We start from the raw sequence: 19,632 nt of genomic DNA on the forward strand, positions 1-19,632 counted from the left end.
AACATGGAATGCAGTCTTAAAAGGCGTTATCGCACCAAAAAAACACTTGTTCCCTATCACCGGATGGGTGATAAATGTATGATTTGATTGTCTTTGACCGCTGGAAACATGAGACTGACTGCGATGGTATAGTTCTCATTCAGCTACTTCCAAAGACTGCAAATGCATGCGCATTGCTGCTCTATTTCCTAGTAGCACTGGGAGTGTGCCGTTCTCCTGATCCCTGCTGCTCCGGTGGTTAGACTCCCAGACATCATATACTTATCACCTATCTTGTGGGTACAGATGTAGCATTATCTTAACGTAATACATTAAACTGTGGTACAACATTTTTAGTACCTTTTTACATGGAGCAGCTATCAGATAGTCACTCAGAAAAGTAGAAAAGTCATCAAAGAATATGAATGACAGTCATTTGTTTGCTTTTACACAGAGCAATGATTGTTCATTAGCTGTGCTGCTGATCGCACAGCCCCTGTCCGTTATACTAGAGGAGATCGCAGCTCATCCTCTTGACTGCATACTTCTGGTCTGCAGCTTATTTAGAAGAATATAGATGGTAATGTTGATTACTGTCCCCCTATCAGGCATGCAGAAAATGTTATAGCTGCTTAATTATGGGATTGTTGTGAAGGTGAAACAAAAAAAAACCCCTAACCAACAAGATGGTGCCTGATAAGCATCAGACAGGGGGCTGCATTGCAGGGAAGTGGCTGCAATACACTTATGAGACCTGTAGAGTGTGACCGGGTTTCAGTACAGGGGAAAAAGGGTTGCAAAAATGTGTCTTTGTCAAAGTGGCCTTTTAACCTCTTCCGGCTCCAGGATGTAAATTTACGTCCTGGAGCGTCACTGTATGTATGAAGACAGGTCGTGGGGCTATTAACCCTTTAAATGCTGCTGTCAATTCTGACAGCGGCATTTAAATCCCCCGAACGGTGTTCGGGGGTCTCGTACGGCCCCCCGCGGTGAGATCGGGGGAGCCGTGCAGGTGTCATGGCAGCCGGGGGCCTTTTGAATGGCCCAGGGCTGCCTTAGGTGACTGCCTATGATAGGCTGCCTGTCAAATTGCAGTAATGCTACAGCATTACGTCATACTGCAGAAGCGATCAAAGCATCGCATGTTGTAGTCCCCCAGAGGGACTTAAGAAAACTTTATTTATTTTTTTTAAACTGTATTTTTAATTGTTTAAAAAAGAAAAAAAAAGGAATAAAAGTTTAAATTACCCTCCTTTTGCCATATCTATAATTAAAAAATCAAAATCATAAAATAAAAATACATATTTGGTATCGCTGCGTCCGTAAAATTCCGATCTACCAACGTAGTGCATTATTTACCCTGCACTGGGCACGTCGTCCGAAAAAGAAAATAAAAAAAAAAATGACAGAAATGCTCTTTTTGAGTCACCCTGTCTCACAGAAAAAGCGCAATAAAAAGCGATCAAAAAGTCGTATGTATTCCGAATTGGTACTAACATAAACTACAGGACATCCTGCAAAAAATGAGCCTTTGCTCAACTGCATTGACGGAAAAATAAAGTTATTGCGCACACAATATGACCGCAGAACATAATAAAAAATAAATGTCTTTGAAAAAAAGCAGTACAGTAAAAAAAACTATACAAGTTTGGTATCGTAGCAATCGTACTGACCCATAGAATGAAGTTGTGTCGCTTTTGTTGCAATTTGTGCGCCGTAGAAACAAGACGCACTGAAAGATGGCGGAATGTGTTTTTTTTTGTTTTTTTTTCTCATTTACTCAACTTAGAATTTTTAAAAAGTTTTTCAGTACATTATATGGTACTTTAAATAGCACCATTTGAAAATACAACTCGTCCCGCAAAAAACAAGCCCTCATACAGCGACATCTATGGATAAAGGAGTTACGATTTTTTTTAAGGGGGGAAGGAAAAAAACGAAAATGGGGGGGGGGGGGGAAAGTGGCCGCGTAATTGAGGGGTTAATAGCCGTCATACTGTTGTGCTTCTTTTTATATCTAAATAAATCTATAGAATGTCACATACCACCACATAAGGACACCCTTCCATCATATTAATAGGGATGTATGGATGGATATGTTTGCATATTTGCTGGAAGCTTTCCTGGTCCCTATACCGAAAGTGTTAAACTAATGAGATCTTGAGGGGGGGGGGGGGGTGCCCCGTTGAGGCTACTTTCTCACAGGGTGGAATCCCAACGGAAATCTTGCGGTTTTTCTGCAGCAAAAACCGCATGATTTTTGCCGGGGAAGTGCAGCTTCAAAAGCCGCGACACTTTGCTGTGGGTTTTGGAGCGGCTTGGCCGCATGCTTTTCCATTGCGGCCATTCTCTCTACGGGAGAAAAAAATAGATATTCTGCGGCCGGGGAATCCGCGCCGCAGCGCCGGCTTTGCCTCTACTGATTGGCCTTCCCATGTGGACGAGATTTTTGACAAATCTCGTCCAAATGACTGGCCAACCTAGGGATTAGCGGCCGCAGTGAAATTCCAGCCGGAATTTCCGCCACAAATCTACCCTGTGTGAAGCCAGCCTTAATACCCTGTGTTTATAATAGAAACAAAGGAGAAACTTGTACTTTGTAGCTGATATTTGCTATAACAATTTTTTGCATCCGCTTCCGTAGGTGAAAGCATCAGTAAAGCTTATCTTATGTTTTTCTCACATTCTTTCCTTCAGTGACTAATTTTATCATGAAGGCGTTCATTAACGGAAGGAAGTTGTTTGGAACCCCATTCTATCCACAGCCGGGGCACGAAGCAGTAAGCCTTTACGCTATTTTAGATAAAATGGCAAGATGCTCTAGGATATTATAATGCTATGATAAAAGATCTGGTTCATGCATTGTCAAGGAGGTCTTCAGTGATTATATCATTTTGAGAGTAAAGGAAGACTGGGCTCATACTGCACAATATGAAAAGCGCTTGTCTCCTAGTTTAGCACCCAGCAACTATTCCTGGACAAGGCTGATGGGATCTAAACAATGAACTCGCCCAGTTTTATATTATCCATCAGTGGTGGCTCAGCCTTGTCCACATGTGTCGCATAGGCAGACTTTCTGTAGACAATTCACCCCCTATGTAAAGTTTCTGCTGTACAGATCAGTTGTTCTCTGCCCTCTGCATTTTCTAAAGCAGAAGACCTGCTCTCACTATTAAAGAAGTTGGCTGCAGTCATGTGCCTGCTCAACCAATCACTGGCGATCGTGTCAGATTCACAACTGAAGCCTGTGACTGACTGAGCAGTCATATGCACAATAAATGGCATATAACCACAGCCAGCTTCATCCTGGTCTGGGGCTCCATTGCGAGACGGGGAGCCACTGAAGGAGGAGTATGCCTTTTTCTAATATTTTGCACTATTCAATGTCTAGTATTGGAGCCCCGCACCCAGAAGAAGCTGGCTCTGGTCATGTGCCATTTATTGTGCATATGACTGCTCAGTCAGTCACATAGAAAGAACTTTGGGGGAGGTCATACTTGAAACCACAAAATGTCTCTAAATCACTTTTTAAAAGCTCAGGAGATGTAGTGCTCCTCCCTGCTGCCATTTTCAGCCACATTTTCTCATATAGAATCTGTATGATCACTGTTGAGTTGAATTTCGTGCGGTCCCGGTCGAAATACAGGTGCTAAAATGCAGCCTTAATTTTTTTTTTGCTAGGCCCTTGCCTCATGGCTCTTGGGTATATTGTGTGGCTGGCCATGTAAGAAATTGCACTGGCTCTGTTACAGCCGATATGTTTGTCATGTTGGATTTTTTTCACGGTTTGTTGCAATGTGTAATTATTTCTTGATATTTATGCTGTACTCTTAATCAGACTAAAAATAAAGATATGTAAGTTTTAGCAGAAATGGAACGAGGATAGCGCCACCCCTTCTAGATCTGAGTGAACTTCAATCCCCAGTGTTGCATCACACTGAATAATAAAAGGGAAATGTCTTAACCATTTCAAGACCAGACAACCACTCACCCCCCCCCCTTTTTTTCCTTTTAGGCTGCTTTCACACAGGCGACAATCGCGTGATCTTTGCCGTGATGTGGTAGCACAAGAAAATTCATGTATATTAAGCCCATGCTTTCCAAAGGGTTCCTTCAAGAGATGAGCGAGCATGCTGGGTTAAGGCAGGTACTCGAGTGAGCATCGCTCTTCTCGAGTAACTGCATACTCGCACTCTCTCTCTCTGCACCCTCCCCCCCCCCCCCCCCCCCCGAATTTGCTTGGACATGTAGGCAGTTACTCAAGAAGAGCGACGCTCACTCGAGTATCTGCCTTAACTGAGCGTGCTCGGTCATCTCTAGTTCCTTCACATTAGCGATGTTTTCTCTCATGCTATCTTGCGCGAGAGAGAATTGTAGCATGCTCTATATTTTTGTTGTTGTAGTAGCCCATGTTTCCCTATGAAAGCCTTCGTTTTTGTCACATAGCAACGCAAAAAATCCAAAAAAATTAAATACTTGCCTACCGTGCTTCCCTGAAAATAAGACACTCTTATATTAATTTTTGTCTCAAAAAAGGCAGTGTCTTATTTTTGGGGGGTGTCTTATACATACATAGCCGCAGGCGTTCAGGTCCCTCATGTTGGTCTCCGTTGCTGCTACAGGCTTTCGTGTCCTCCGTAACACCGACAGCAGTTCTTCCTGGTAGCGGGGCTTAAAATACCCACCTCCAGCAAGCTAAGGCTCTGATTGGTTAATCAGCACCACGTCCCATTAAGTGTGTGTTCTTGCAATGACTGACATTATACAAAAAACGTATAACAGATTCTTTCCAATCTGTTTTTTTCTTTTTCTTGTGCCTGTAATAGAATTATGCCCTGCACATCTACCGATGTATTCAGTACTGACCCATTCGTTATGCCTAATGAATATCCACATTATACTTTATAAGAACCTGTTTATGACTAGGAAGTGTATGCAAAGATTAAAAATATTTGTATAGTTTAGATAGCTAGAATAAGGGTGCTGTTAGATGGAATGATTAGCGTTCAAATAAGCGAACCAATGATGGATGCTGATCGTTCATCCATTTTATGCAGGCATGATAACAATTGTAGGCTAAGTTTTTTTGGTTTAACCTTTTAAAAAGAGCCAAGCGCAGTAAATATACAGTGCTTGGTGCTGGGCTTTGATCTGCAATTGAGCAGGTTGGGTCTTCGGCTGTCCAACACAGCTGAAGACCTGGAGGAGAAAGGAGAAGCTGTTTTTATCTGCTTCTGCTTTCTCTTTCCCAGGCTACATAGTGCTCAATGAGTGCTATGTACTAAAGAGTAGAAGTGTTACTTCCACTTTGTGACTCTGCGATCATGTAACGGCCGGGTGCCTCCTATCACAGCAGAGCTTTAAATAAACCCTGATCAACTCTGTTAGTATTGATGTACTCTGATACATTCCCCTGTAATTGAAGCTTTCCATATGGTTACTCCTCTGTATACTGACTGCTTAATTGGCAGCTGTGCAGATGGTAGGGGGTGGGGAACCACTGGTGTGTGTATGGGGTATATGGCTGTCTGCTTTCTTGAATGCAAGCACCTTGACAAACCGGGGCAATGTAGATAATATGCAGCTGGTCTCTTTTGCTATATTTTTACGCTCTTAATACAGATAGCTAACACATCAGTAATTTACATTGGGGTGTTCAGACATGCATTTTCCACGTGCTTGAAAAAAAAACACAGCATGTCCTATTTTGATCTGTATTACGGACCAAAATAGCCCATTAAAGTCAAGGGAAATCAGCAGTACTACAGCGTCGGGGACGCTGCGCTTTCCCTAGCTCTGTAGGAGCGCACACCCACTGGCGATATATTCTCTCTTGTGCTGCGAGAGCAAGTGAAAAAACTCGCCTTGCAGTGCAAGAAAAACGCAGTAATATCGTCAGTTTTCTCAATGGGGCCAGCGGCAGCAGCGCTAGCCCCTTTGAAAACATAGGGCGAATACCGCAGACTTCTGCCACAGCTGTGGCCGGAGTCTCCTTGATCCCCGCGGGGATGAAGAAGTCCACTGCCACCGCTGTCACAGCTGTGGGAGAAGTCCTGCATGCTATCCCATTGCCTTCAATGTGGTCGGCGCTGCTGCCGGCCCTATTGAAAGCAGTTGTTTGTGGAATCCCCCGCAGTTTGATTTTAGGGGAAGGGCTTGAAATATAAGCCCTTCCCTGAAAAATCATCATTGGCTGGTAAAAAAAAGTTTACTGAGCTCTCCGCCACTCAGACACGTCCTCCGGCCAGCTCCCCTGCACTGCTGTCCAGCATTTTCAGTAGGCGGGGAGTTAAAACTCCCCGCCTCCTGAAAGGGCTGTGCTGATTGGCTAAGCACTCAGCCAATTATAGCCAGCGCTTAGCTATTCATGAATGAAAAGCTAAGCGCTGGCTGTAATTGGCTGAGCGCTCAGCAGGGATGATAGTCCTGCATGCTATCCCATTGCTCTTCATGAATGACTAGCTAAACGCTGGCTGTAATTGGCTGAGTGCTCAGCTTATCATCACAGCCCTTTCAGGAGGCGGGGATTTTTAAATCCCCGCCTGCTGAAAGTGCTGGACAGCAGTTCAGGGGAGCCAGCCGGAGGATGCGGCGGCGAAGTGAGTAAACTTTTCTTTTCTTTTTTATTTTTACCAGCCACTGCTTTCAATGGGGCCGGCAGCAGCACCGACCGCCTTGAAGGCAATGTAATAGCATGCAGGACTTCTGCCACAGCTGGCAAAAGTCCGCGGTATTCGCCCTATGTTTTCAATAGGGCTAGGGCTAGCGCTGCTGCTGGCCCCATTGAAAACACTGGCGATATTACTGCGTTTTCACTTGCTATCGCAGCGCAAGAGAGAATATATCGCCAGTGGGTGTGAGCCCTGGTACTGATCTATCAGCAGGTGGGGATTTAAAATCCCTGCCTGCTGAAAGAGCTGCTTGTAATTGGCTGAGGCGCTCAGCCAATCACAGGCACCTCTTGCATGTCATTCATTCGTCGAAATCTGCCTGTGATTGGCTGAGCGCCTCAGCCAATCACAATCGGCTACTGCAGCAGATTTTTAAATCCCCGCCTGCTTAAAGAACTGCATTGCCGAGCCGGGTACAGCGCGGAGAAGACGCGACTGAGCCCCGGCAGCTGAAAGAAAGTGAGTATGTATTTTTTATTTTTTTTTTATTTTTTTTTTACCAGTTTTCTTGTTTTTCAGGGAAGGGCTTTAAATATAAGCCCTTCCCTGAAAACAAATTACAGGGTGCCAGCAGCTGCATTACCTACCGCAGCTGTCATATGTGACAGCTGTGGTAGGGAATTCTTTATTCCCTGCAGGGGACACAGCAGCGGCGGAGGGTAAGGTTTTTCTTTTATTTTTTTTACACTAAAATGATTGTTTTTGAGGGAAGGGGTTCTATGTAAAGCCCTTCCATGAAAAACAATTCTGGGGTGCCAGCAGACAATTGTTTATCGGTGGAGCTGCCGGCAGCTGCCGCGGCTCTATTGAAGACGTGCAGAGTAAAGGGTGAAATTTTTTCGAGCTCAGCGTGGTGCTCTGCTCAAGTAACGTGTATCTTGAGCATGCTCGCTCATCTCTAGTCCCATCACTTGCCACTAGGATATTTTTCTTAGGTTATTTGTGAATCATCCCATATTAGACCATATTGATGACCGCTGTGTGTGGGTGATGCTTCCAACAATTGAAAGCACATGTACTTTCTGATTCTGACTAAATATAGGGTGGGTACAGGGGTCTCTGGGCTGATTCGGGCAATACATTTATATTTTGGGCAAGTGGATACTAGCATAATCCCTTGATATTTGACAGAAGGTCCGGTGCACAACATCAGTAGAAGGAAGATGGTTTCCCCTCCACATACTGCCAAGGAAAAAATTATGATTCTCATTTTTTTTTTTGGCAATTGGACAAAGCGACTCTGTTTTTAAAATGACACAGTTGCCAAAAAAAATTAAAATTCATCATTTTTTTCCCTTCTGCTTTGCTTCTGCATTCATTATGGAGTCAAAACACGCAGTACACCCCTAGATGACTTCGTTAAGGTGCCCAGTTTTCAAAGTGGGGTCATTTGTCGGGCTTCTCTGTCGTTTTAGCCGCTCAAGGGCTCTACAAGTGGGCAATGGGGCAGGACAAACAGGGGCATCCATTTTGGGGGTTAAAGTCTTCATTCATATGCGTGTTGTACAAAAAAAAAATGTTTTTAAAATGACACAACACACAAATTGTCATCTCTCAGCATTGATGCATCTCCTGTTTCTCGTGTGAGCCTCGCACGAGAATAGTACAAGCAAATGTGTGGTGTCTGTGTTCTGTTCGATGGGAGTTGTGCCTCAGAATACGACCTTCTTGGGATGGTGCCTTCACACAGCCCATAAGTGTTGTGCAAAATTAGCTTGTACTGTAAATGCTGCCACAGGGACGAGACTTTGAAAAATCTCAAGCAGGTGCGGCTGAAACCTTCCACCCAAAATCTGCAACGGATCTGAAATACACCCGTTAATTTGGGCTGTGGATTTTGACAGAAAATTTCAGTATGTAGGTACTACAGAAATTCCTCATTATTTATGGCCTCTGCTTTCCTGCTTGCACAGTATTCATTAACAATAGTAATTGGTCAGCGCAGTTTTCTGTAATGCAGTATTAGGACACTCACTCGGTCTTTGCAAGTCGAAACAGGAAGTGGTTCAAATCGTTCCATCGTTTTCTCTATGGAGGTTGTACTCCTATCCGTAAACCAATGACCGTTGCCTTAACTGACCCCTTACTAGTAATTTTAGATGCCCATATCCTAAAGAACGGATCACTCATAGTTCGTATTTTGTCATATCAAATTAGGGCTAGGTCATCCAAAATGGCATATCCCTAGCCACTAGAGATGAGCGAGTATGCTTGTTTAAAGCTGATGCTCAATCGAGTATTGGTCTTGTTGAGTAACTGATTAGTAGTCTCTGCCCCGCTCCCCCACGAATGGTGCTCGGTCGAGTAATCCGTTACTTGACAAGACCGATACTCGATCGAGCATCAGCCTTAAATGAGCATCCTCGCTCATCTCTACTGGCCACTCTTTGCTATGGTCTAGGCTTCCAGTAATGGCATGCTCAGCTATCATCCGGCATAAACAAGTTTATAACTGCGGTGTGGGACAACACTACCTAAAAACCAACACTGCAGATAAACTTTCAAACAGACTACAAGCTGCTTGCTCGGTCAGTGTTTTGGTTTTTTTTTGTTTAAATTCAATTACCTCCCCTTCCCTTATTTAAAGAGGTTGTTTAGAATTTTTGTTTTTTCTGTTAATTGATCAATCTGTAGGGCGAGCCCTCCAATAGATGATTGGGGAGGTCCATTGCTTGAGATCCCCACTGATCAACTGCTTCCAGTACCGCTGACAATGTGGGGGATGTTGACAGCAATTAGCGCTGACAACATTGTAGCAGTCCAGTTTGGTGCTGCTGGCACAGCTACCATTTAGGTCAATAAAACTTGTGCTACGGGACAGTACATTCTGCTTCCTGATCTGTCTGTCGTGACAGTAGCCTCCTGCTGATCATCATAGAAACAAAAAGAATCCAAAAACTCCTGCATGACCCTTTTAAGTAGTCACTGTTGCTCAATATGTCCACTTGCAAGAAAATGTAAGTGAACCTGTTGGAATTAACTGGATTTCAATATTATCTCTGTCACAATTAGACATATGTAATCTAGCTAACCTAATGCCACACAAACCGTACTACTGTTCATGCCTTTGTTGGAGCGCATTGAGTAACAGCCACAGTGCAGGGAGTAAAAGTGAACCGCTGTGTTACTTCCAGTTGCTGCTCTCAAAGAATTGTGTGCATTGCAGCGGCTCTGTCCATTAAATAAAGGCATTTAAGGCTTGGTTACTGACAATTCTGGTCTTAGAAAAGATTGGTTAATATGAACCATGCCTAGACGATGTGTGATAGAGACTCAGAGAAAGAGCGAAAAAAAGGGCTACAAAAGCTAGAGACCGGTCTCTACAATCCCTGGTTAGATAAATTCTCTGACTGGAGATTATTCAGGAGTGTTAAGTCTCTTCCTCTGAGTGGGCATCCTGTTGAAGTCGTTTTCCTTGCCTTAAAAAAAACCAACACTGTTCTGTGGCTATGAAACTTAAAATAATGAAATGTATCATATTTGCCTTTTTAAACTTGCCCTGATTCAGCATAAGAGTGCCACTCAGGTGCCATTCAATGTTCATGTGCTTACGGGGCCAGTCACAGGCTTCAGTAGTGACGACACCATGAATGGTATCTAAGCAGTAACATCTGTGATCAGCGGAGTCGCTGCATGCACAATGAAAGGTGCATTATTGCTACAAGCTTCAGAGGAATGGTGAGAGAGGCTCCAGCGCTGCACCAAAGGCCATTTAAGAAGGTGAATATGGCTTATTCCTTTATTTTACTTTCCCTGGCTAGAATTTCTTTTTATTATTTTTTTTAATCCCAGCAAAACCCCTTAAGGTCCCTGTGTACCCTAGCATATTTGGGTCCGTTTGTTTAATTCCAGACATTATAGGGCTATTTTCACATGGACCACGAGTTTTTTTGTTTTTTTTTTAACCTACAACTCATCCTATATCTGTCCATTTTCTGGATAAAAAAAAGGACATGCTAATCATGCCAATCTGCTGTGTCCATGTAAATCGGCCAGTACACAGACAGGTGCCCATGTACTATCTGATACAAGTTGTGCCCGAGCTTCGCGGCTGCAACTCGCATTCACGACTCATGGGGAGCTACCCTAAGGTTGTCGTCATACAGGCTCATGCACAAAAATGCACATGCTACTGCGCTGAGAGCAACATTTCACAGTGGTGTGCCTCATTGGTTCCAGATGTGTTCCCTTTCCCGCAAAAGTGTGCTGTGTATTGTGCAGTTTTGCACATACCACCCCCCCCATAGACCTGTTGTGCTTCAGGTGTGCAAATGCACACTAAACTAGAGCAGGGTATGAACCCCCTTGAAATCAATGGGCTCTAGTCTCTGCATATTGTGCGCGTAAATACGTCTGTGTAAAACTAACATGAGACTGGCTACTAGAGCACAATAAATAATCCTGCAAGAGGCAAGAAAGATTCCAAGGGTGACAGCAAAAAACTCCAGCAACCTACAGAAGACTCTAAAAGTGGCAGAAACCTTTGTCCATGTGACTACTATTAGAAAAACACTGAAAAGTGATGTTCAGGGAAGGACACCATGAAGAAAGACTCTACAAAAACAAAAAAAAAATATTGGGGTTCGTCTCAAGTTTGCTGTAGACGAGGACCATCTAAGCTTTTGCCATAGTGGTAGAAGAGGTGGCTTGTGCCACATTAAATGCACAAAAACTCTAACGAGGCAATGCATTGTCCTTCACAGCCCTCCAAATAGCCCTTCCCACCACCCAATATGGACTAAAGTCAGTGCCTGCTTCTCCTTACAAGCCAGGATTCAGAACCTGTCCCAGGCTCACAAGATGGAGCGGTCAGGGCTCAGTAGGACAGTAAAGAGAATCGCCTCTGCCTGGTTGGCCTGGAGTGACTCACAGAGCTGCAAACGCCGCCCACTGTCCCGTCACCTGTATGAGCATGGCTGTGAACGGAAGCTTACAGCCTGCCGCTGTCAGATACTGCCTGCAGCCTCCCCTATATGCAGCCTGCACAGGTCCTCCTCTACTTTGGGTCACAGGTTAGAAATCTGGATGTTCTATGAACAGATGAGACAAAAAGTGGAATTTTTGTAGCACTGTGGTTAATTGAAAAAGAACACTGGCCACAAAGATCTCAGTCAACTGTGAAGGCTGGTGGAGAGAGCATCGTCGTCTGGGGCTGGATGCCTTGTGCTTATTGAGGGAACAACCTATTCTGAAGCCTCATGCACATCCGTGCTCGGGGGTTCCATTTTCCTGCTCCGTTGGGGAGCAGAAAACCGGCAAGCCCTGGCCAAACAGATCCTGTTGACTGTAATGGGGTAACTTTGGTTTCTGTTTTTTTTTTTATGAGATCAAATGGCACTTCATGGGGTACTATTTTGCCCTGTTTTTAAACCAAATTCAGCTATGCGAATCTCCAACATAGATATGAATCAGCCCTAGGGTGTATCAAGACATTCTAGAGGGGAATGTAAGGGCAGCAGTCCTTGACCTCAAGCTAAAGAAATGTTGGGTGATATCACAACTAGTAATCAACTAAAGAATGCTTTAAAAAGATTAGTTTTGGTATTAGCCCTTCCCACTGTTCATTAGCTTAATTAGATTGTGTCAATAATTGTGACTTGGATAACAATCAGACCATATTTTATTAATCAGTTCACTCATTTGGTAATTGCAAGGACCTGTTACTTGCAGCTGTAGTAATATTACGAGTATTGTAGAAAGTTGCACATTGGTTTCCATTCTCGGCACTCTTCTGTTCCTTTCCAAAGGGAATGCATCATTGGGTTTCATTTTCCACATTAAGGTCCTTTTACATACAACGATTATCTCTAAAACGACTGAACGAGCCGATGGCGATCCTCCTGCGCAGCTCTCAGCCGCGTCAGAGGATCGGTAAGTGTTTCCCATGTGATGTGTTTTACTGTCCTATTGGAAACAATGGGCGATCACAGGGGCCATCTTCTCTAATATACTGATATCCATTTTCATTTTTGTTGTTTACCTAGGCCCAGCCCACGATGAAGTCCCGGCTTGTCTCTGCCCCCTTTTCCTATCCTACCATAAGCTCCAGTGAATCCACCCCTACAACATCCTGGGGTCCACATTTTCCCTGAATGTCTGGCCAGCAGCAGCACAAGTCTCACTTAGAAAGCAGCTACCGTAGTGCATGCTCCTGTTCTTAGTATACTACTGCAGTTTGTGAGAGAGCTCCATCCTGAGAAGCTACCATATTACTGAGACTTGTGCTCCTGTTCCCCAGACATTCAGTGGAAGGGGGAGGCGAGTCAGGGGCTCCATAACAGTCACGTAGATTACCACCGATGTGAATGTCTGGCCCTGCCAGTCAGAGCTGGAAGCGTGTTAGCCTATTACTCTGCACTGCTACATGAGCCAACCTAAACGACCAATCACTGTGAATCAGGCAACTCAAATAACCAATTACTGGGAATGAGCAAATCCAAACAATCAATCAGGTCGCAAATGGTGTGCATCTGAGTAATATATATTAATATTAATATATATTAATATATATATATATATATATATATATATATATACACACGCGAGCTGGAAGTGTAATACACAGCTTTGCTCCCATTGATTGAGGATGACATTGACAGCAGGCTGGACAAATAGCAGATCTGCAATTGCTGACAGATCCTGAGAATAGGGTTGGGCGATTAATCAAATTATTTCCATTAATTGCCCACTCATTACCACCATGGCTGGGGCTAAAATCACAGGGGGTGACCACTTCTGTTGGAAGAAACTGGGAGCTGCTAAACTCTGCAGAAAAGAGAGTTTAGCAGGCTCCCTGCACTATTACACAACTATACCGCCTCTTTCCCCCTCCCAACCTCCAGCTACAAGCAGTATAAGCAAGCAGCTACTCGCTCAGACGGTACGGTAGGCTGACACTGTGCTGCATAACCCAACTATTTCCTGTCTCCTGCACTTGGGTACCGTCCCTTTTACACTCAGCGATTATCGCTCAAAATTCGTCCAAATGGCCAAAAATGAGCAATAATCGTTACATGTAAACGCGGGCATCGTGCACTCTTCGTTCAAATGATGGATTTTGGTTCACTTAAAATCCATTCATCAGTCGCTGAAAGACTGAGCTAATAAAGTCCATTTAAATGCATTTCGCTCATCTTTCAAAAGAATGCAGGATGTTCTCGGAGCGGCATGTTTATACTAGCGGGAGGAGAACAATGGAATGTGACGGCAGCTGATTGCAGAGCCCAGCGTGTGTTTAAACAACCTCTGGACGCCCTTATACATGTAAATGAAAATGATAAAGTCTTAAAGGCCATTACTACTTTTTGCAAATAGAGTGCTAAATCTTTCAACCTGTCAGTCGTTTGAAAGATTATTTTTGCATGTAAAAAGCCCTTTACTTTCAAAAGGGAGAAGTTGAATTATGTAGATAGTAGCGCATGGTCAACCTGTATTACAATGTAAGTGATGAGTGGCTTTTACTGCTTGTAGCCAGAGTCTTGGAGCAGGCATACACAAGATGGGAACTACAAAAGGGGACATTATTAAGACTGGGACCTTTTATACTGAGCGATCATCATTCAGATGCATGCGATCCAGCAAGAATCTGAACTATAAGCGTTCAGTGTAAACAATAATTCATTCATTGTTCAGATCGCACAGGCGTTAAAATCAAACGATGATGGGCCTGTGTAAACAGGCAGTCGTGCATCTATGAATAACTGCCTGTTTACAGTGAATGGAGGCAGGCGGTCAGAACAATTTCCGAGCTGCTCCACCTCCATTCACTAAGCGATGATCACTCCTGTGTAAACGTACAAGAGCGATCATCGCTTGGACAGCCATAAAAGGGCCCTCAGAGGGGCTTGCAGCCTTACGGGCCTCATTCACACTAGTGGTTTGATGCGGTCATTTAGCCGCATAACTAAGCAGGCTGAAAATCGCGACCAAGTGAAGCATTGGATTCCAGTAAACTCATTTACATTATCGATTTATTTATTTTTTTTTTTTAACCGTTGGCCGGCCCTCGGAAAAGAAGACAGCTGCCGCTATTAAAGCTATTAGAAGTCATTTCGAGGATTTCTGCTGACCGAATAATTCCGGCGCTGCTGCGTATTTTTCCTGCGATACACCAGTGTGAATGGACGAGAAACCACTAATTAAGCTCAGGACTCGATCACCACTTCTCTTCATCGAGTTGTTTCAGCCGCGAGGCGGCCAGTGTAACGCCACGTATGAATGAGGCCTAAGGATGTATTCACTCACTAATGTGGCACAATTGCCTGTGTTTCATTAAAATTTGCTACATATTTGCAATGCGGTTATTAGCTACATTGTTTTAAAAGGTGGAAAATAATGGTTTCACTTGTAAAATAAAAAAAAAAAGCCCATACACAGTAACCGCATCTAAAATGTGGTTTTGGCTATATACATATATATATATTTTTTTTTTTTTTTTTTTAACCTTTTGCACACTGCTCATATCAGATCTCCTAGCCATCTCATAACATGAGTGGGGCATTCTACAATAAAGGAAATTTCTCTTGTAAATTTATATTAGAACGAGACCCCCCCCCCCCCCCTCTTTTTTTTTTTTTTTTAACAAAAGGGAATTACATGCTCAGCAATCCCATAATGTATTACATGCAGACTATCAGAATCCTCCCTTTTAAGTGAGGAGGGTCACCTATGTAAGCTAAGGGACACTTCTGATAATCGTTACATACTATGGAATAGCTGTAGAGGCAGATCCCTTTAGTAAAATAAATGGCTCCAGTTTTTTTTTTCTTCCACCTCATTTAGGAAAAACAAAATAAAGATTAAAATCGAAAAGTCTAAAAGTGGAAGAAAAAGAGACAGATTTTAATTTTAGTCTAAGTCGCCCGGCCCTACCAGAGGATAAACCGGCAATACCATGTTTCCCCAGAACTAAGACCATGTCTTATATTAGGTTTGGGCCTAAAAGAGGCACTAGGTCTTATTTTCAGGGGATGTCTTATTATACTTACCAAGCCGGCTCGGTCCACGTCCCTCTCGGTGCTCTGGCAGGTTTACTGCAGTCCTCGAATGTCCACCGATCATCGCTTCCTGGTTAAAAGATTCATAAATCCCGCCTCCAGGAAACGAGGGCTCTAAGTGGTTCTCAAGCGCTGCTCAGCCAATCAATGCTGAGCAGCGCTCGAGAACCAATCACAGCCATCATGTTGCGAAGGCAGGATTTATGAATTAGCTGAGCCGCGGCTGTGATTGCCACTCAAGCGCTGTATCAAGCAATCATAGCCATTGCGTTGGTTCATAAAGTGCTGCACTGACTGGTTCTTGAGCGCTGTTCGACCTATGAGAGCTATCGCTTCCGGGAGGCAGAATTTATGAATCCTGAAACCAGGAAGCAATCTTCTCTGGGCAGCCAGGGGCTGCAGGAAGCCTGCCAGAGCAGCGGGAGGAATGCGGACTGAGCCTACTAAGTTATGGATTGTGTTTTGTTTTTTTTATAAATGTAATGCAGCTAGGGCTTATTTTTGGGGTAGGGCTTTTATTTCAAGCCTCCCAAAAATCAGGGTAGGGGTTATTTTCTGGGAAATAGTGTTGCAAAAAGTGACAACCCCTTTTAACAATTGGAGCTTCCTTGTATTGACATTAGACTTTATCCAGCCAAATACAATGGCTGGTGCTACCATAAAGGGCACATTTGCACATGGCGGGAAATTCTACCACAAACAAATCCACATCTTCCTTGCACTTATTAATAAAGAATTGAGGTGGATTTTGTCCCTTAGCAAATGCACATCAAAATTAGCATGAAAGATGTGGACTTTGGTCTAGTTTCGTCTGTGGTGGAGTTTTCTGTCACCTCTAAAAGCACCCCCGTCTATCGTCGTTCCTTAGCCCAGATGGACTGCAACAGCAGATGATCAGTTCCAGCGCCATTGAAGAGAAACAGTCAAGACTCCAATGTGCAAAATTTGGATTACTGCACAGAAGAAACATCGCATGGTCAGATAAATCCAGATTTCTATTGCACCATGCTGGTGGAAACCGCATGAAACAATGGCAACAGTTCAGGGTGGTGGAGTAACGGTGTAGGTTCTCCAATACCTGTGAAAGGGACACCACAACAAATTGGAGCAGTTCCGAAGGCCAAAGGAGGCCCAAAGCACCACTAGATATGGGGGGGGAGAACTACTCTCTAATAAAGTGGCCGTGACTGCCATGTATAAGGAATGGAGGAATCACACCAGTGACGAAAGAGTGTGATCACAGCTCACCTCCTCTGCCTCCCTGCAAAGGTCATAGGGCATGCCCACAAAAGAGTCATTATTAGCATGGTTTCCCACCTTCAGGTGGCTACTGTAAAGCAAATCTTTAAAAGTGATAAACCAGCTGTCCAGGCAAAATGGCAGACTGTAACTACATACAGAAAACAGAATAAAAACATCTCCAAACATAATAAAAGCAGATTACAGGAGGAATGTATCACCAGCGTGCTCTAATTAGTGTAAATCTTATATATAAAAACGCAAGCTTTGTCTGTGTCGTGTACAAATCCACAATTCTGGTCTGATGAGTGAAATTTGTTTTTTTATCAAATAAATTAAAATGTATCAGTGCTTTCCAAAAACAACCTGCATGTCGTAGGGACATGTCAAATATTCCAATCGCTGGGGGTCACACTGAAAGTTATAGCTGCTTTTCTCAGATTATGGAAGGGACAACTAATCAGACTTTGTCAAAACTTCATTATTAACTCCTTACATGCTTTAAATGGGTTGTCTGGGACTGAAATAATAATGACCTATACTCAGGACAGGTCATCAATAGTTGATTGGGATCTGCCCATTAGTGCGCAGAGCACAGGAAGCAGATAGGGCTTTCTGTAATGCAGTGGTCCAGTTTGGTACTGCAAGCACTGTAGTACCAAACTGGGGCATAATATTGAGAGCCCTAACTGGTTCCTGTGCCGTCTGCATGGGCAGCAGATCCAACAATGTCGAGGATCGGTCATCAGTAGTTCAGCCCTGGACAAACCCTTTAATGTAAAAGGCACTTCATTGCATTGATTAGTTAGACCCCATTTACACTGACAGATGATGGCTCAAACGGCAGTTTGAGTGACAGTTTTGAGCGATCATCTTTCTATAGTAGCTAACTAGCTACTTAAAGCTATGCAGGCAGAGCGGGACACCGGCGCTATCGCTTAGCGAACATTACAGCTGTTCTGCATAAGCAAACAGCTGTATTGTTCTCTGCGATTACAGCTTGCGTCCTGCTGTGAACTATTAGCAGGACGCGACCTGAAAGAATCTTATCAGCGCTGCAGACTGTGATAACAGCCTGCACCGCTGATAAGAGTTCATCACTCCATTCAAGAAAACTAGAATTGAGAGAGGAACGCCTCATGTACTGCATGATGTCCGTGCATTTAGACCCAACGATTCTCGCTCAAAAGACAGCTTTGAGCGAATTTTGAGCGAGAATCGTTGGGTCTAAATGGGCCTTTATTAATCCATCATAAACAAAGGACAGAGAGGAGGTGAAAAGTGCCATTGTTTAGGGCACAGGAGGGGGGAAACAACAGCAAACATACCAGGAGAGGTGGTGTCAGGCAGAACGCACAGACCTCTATAGGCCACTATTACAAGCAGGGCCCAACTATGAAAAACTAAGTCAGTGCATCAGGGGCTTAGATTGTCCTTTTTATGGAGGTTCTCTCTTCTTTAGCCTGGGATATGCCTTAAATGTGGTTTTGTTTTTGGCAGGAATACTTTTTTGATTCCAAAGTCCTGACCGATGGGGAACTGGCTCCTAACGATAGATGTTGTCGAGTGTGCGGGAAGATTGGCCATTACATGAAGGATTGTCCTAAACGAAGGAGGTGAGACGCATCGTCCTGTATTACTTTCAGTTTACAATTACACATGACGTGAGACACCTTTTGGAAGAGAACACATTGTGTTATTTCCCACTAGCGTCACCAGGTACAAATCTACTCTAAAGGCCCATTTACACGCAAAGATAATCTTTCAAACAATTGAACGTTTAAGCGATCTTTTTGCATAAAGTTTTAACGGACACTAATGGTTGTAGAGCCCAACTGTGCACACAGCTGCTTTGTTCTCGTCGCGGGTGCCGGCAGAATACAATGTTAACTGCACACTCCCCGTGGAAATAGCCTCTGGTCTACTGACAGATAAAGGTGTTTGCTTCATCTCCAGTAACTGATTAATGGATTTTAAGTTCACCTTAAAATCAGCGTTCAAACGAAAAGTGCCCAATGCCCGCGTTTACATGTAACGATTATCGTTCAAATTCAGTTGTTTGAACAGCAAAATTATGCAACATATTACGCATCTTCTTGCATATTGCATGGACATTTGCACACCCACTCCCCATTGACTTCTATGTGACAAATGTGCACTCACAATACGGAAATGTGAACAAACCGATTGAAACCAATGAGTTCTATCTGCGTATTACATGTGCAAATACATCTGTGTGAAGGAGCCATAAAACACAGATTAGGCAGTCGGATATTTGCTTCCATTTATACCTCTATGACATTGAAGGCTATGTCCAACTTCACCAATTTTTTCCCCTCTATTGCTCCAATGCATCTGCAAAGAAAATTAAAAAAAAAAATTGGCAACTTTGTAATGTATTCATTAAAAATGTCAGTTTCTTGTCTGCAACTACTATGCAGACATATGGCTCCATGGTAACAGACAAAAAACCCTATATAGTCCAGTTCTACAATCAAAACTCACTTCCGTTGAGTTATCGCCTGTTGAAATGGGATGCGCGTATACTTTTTCCTTTGGAGCCATCTTGAGAATAAAGTCAGATGGGGTAAAATCCGGGGAGCGAGCCGGGCAGTCCTCTGACCCATGTTCTCGGAATAGCATTGCATTGAACCACCCTGTCAATTTGGTGTATTAGCAAGAAGTAGGGGACAGATAGATGGGAGTGTAACTGCAGGATCAGACTACAGTTTGTTGTCTGTTACCAC

General features: G+C 43.6%; 1 protein-coding gene across 1 annotated transcript in view; it reads left to right on the forward strand.

The window, feature by feature from the left end:
- TUT4 (terminal uridylyl transferase 4) overlaps positions 1-19,632 on the forward strand; it is a 90,077-nt gene that overhangs the window by 61,196 nt on the left and 9,249 nt on the right. The window contains exons 24-25 of the mRNA XM_066597592.1: positions 2,677-2,759; positions 18,386-18,501. Coding sequence (XP_066453689.1) covers positions 2,677-2,759; positions 18,386-18,501 — 199 coding nt within the window. The remainder of the gene's footprint in view (positions 1-2,676; positions 2,760-18,385; positions 18,502-19,632) is intronic.

Source organism: Eleutherodactylus coqui, chromosome 3 (assembly GCF_035609145.1).
Source record: "Eleutherodactylus coqui strain aEleCoq1 chromosome 3, aEleCoq1.hap1, whole genome shotgun sequence".
NCBI classification, from domain to species: Eukaryota; Metazoa; Chordata; class Amphibia; order Anura; family Eleutherodactylidae; genus Eleutherodactylus; species Eleutherodactylus coqui.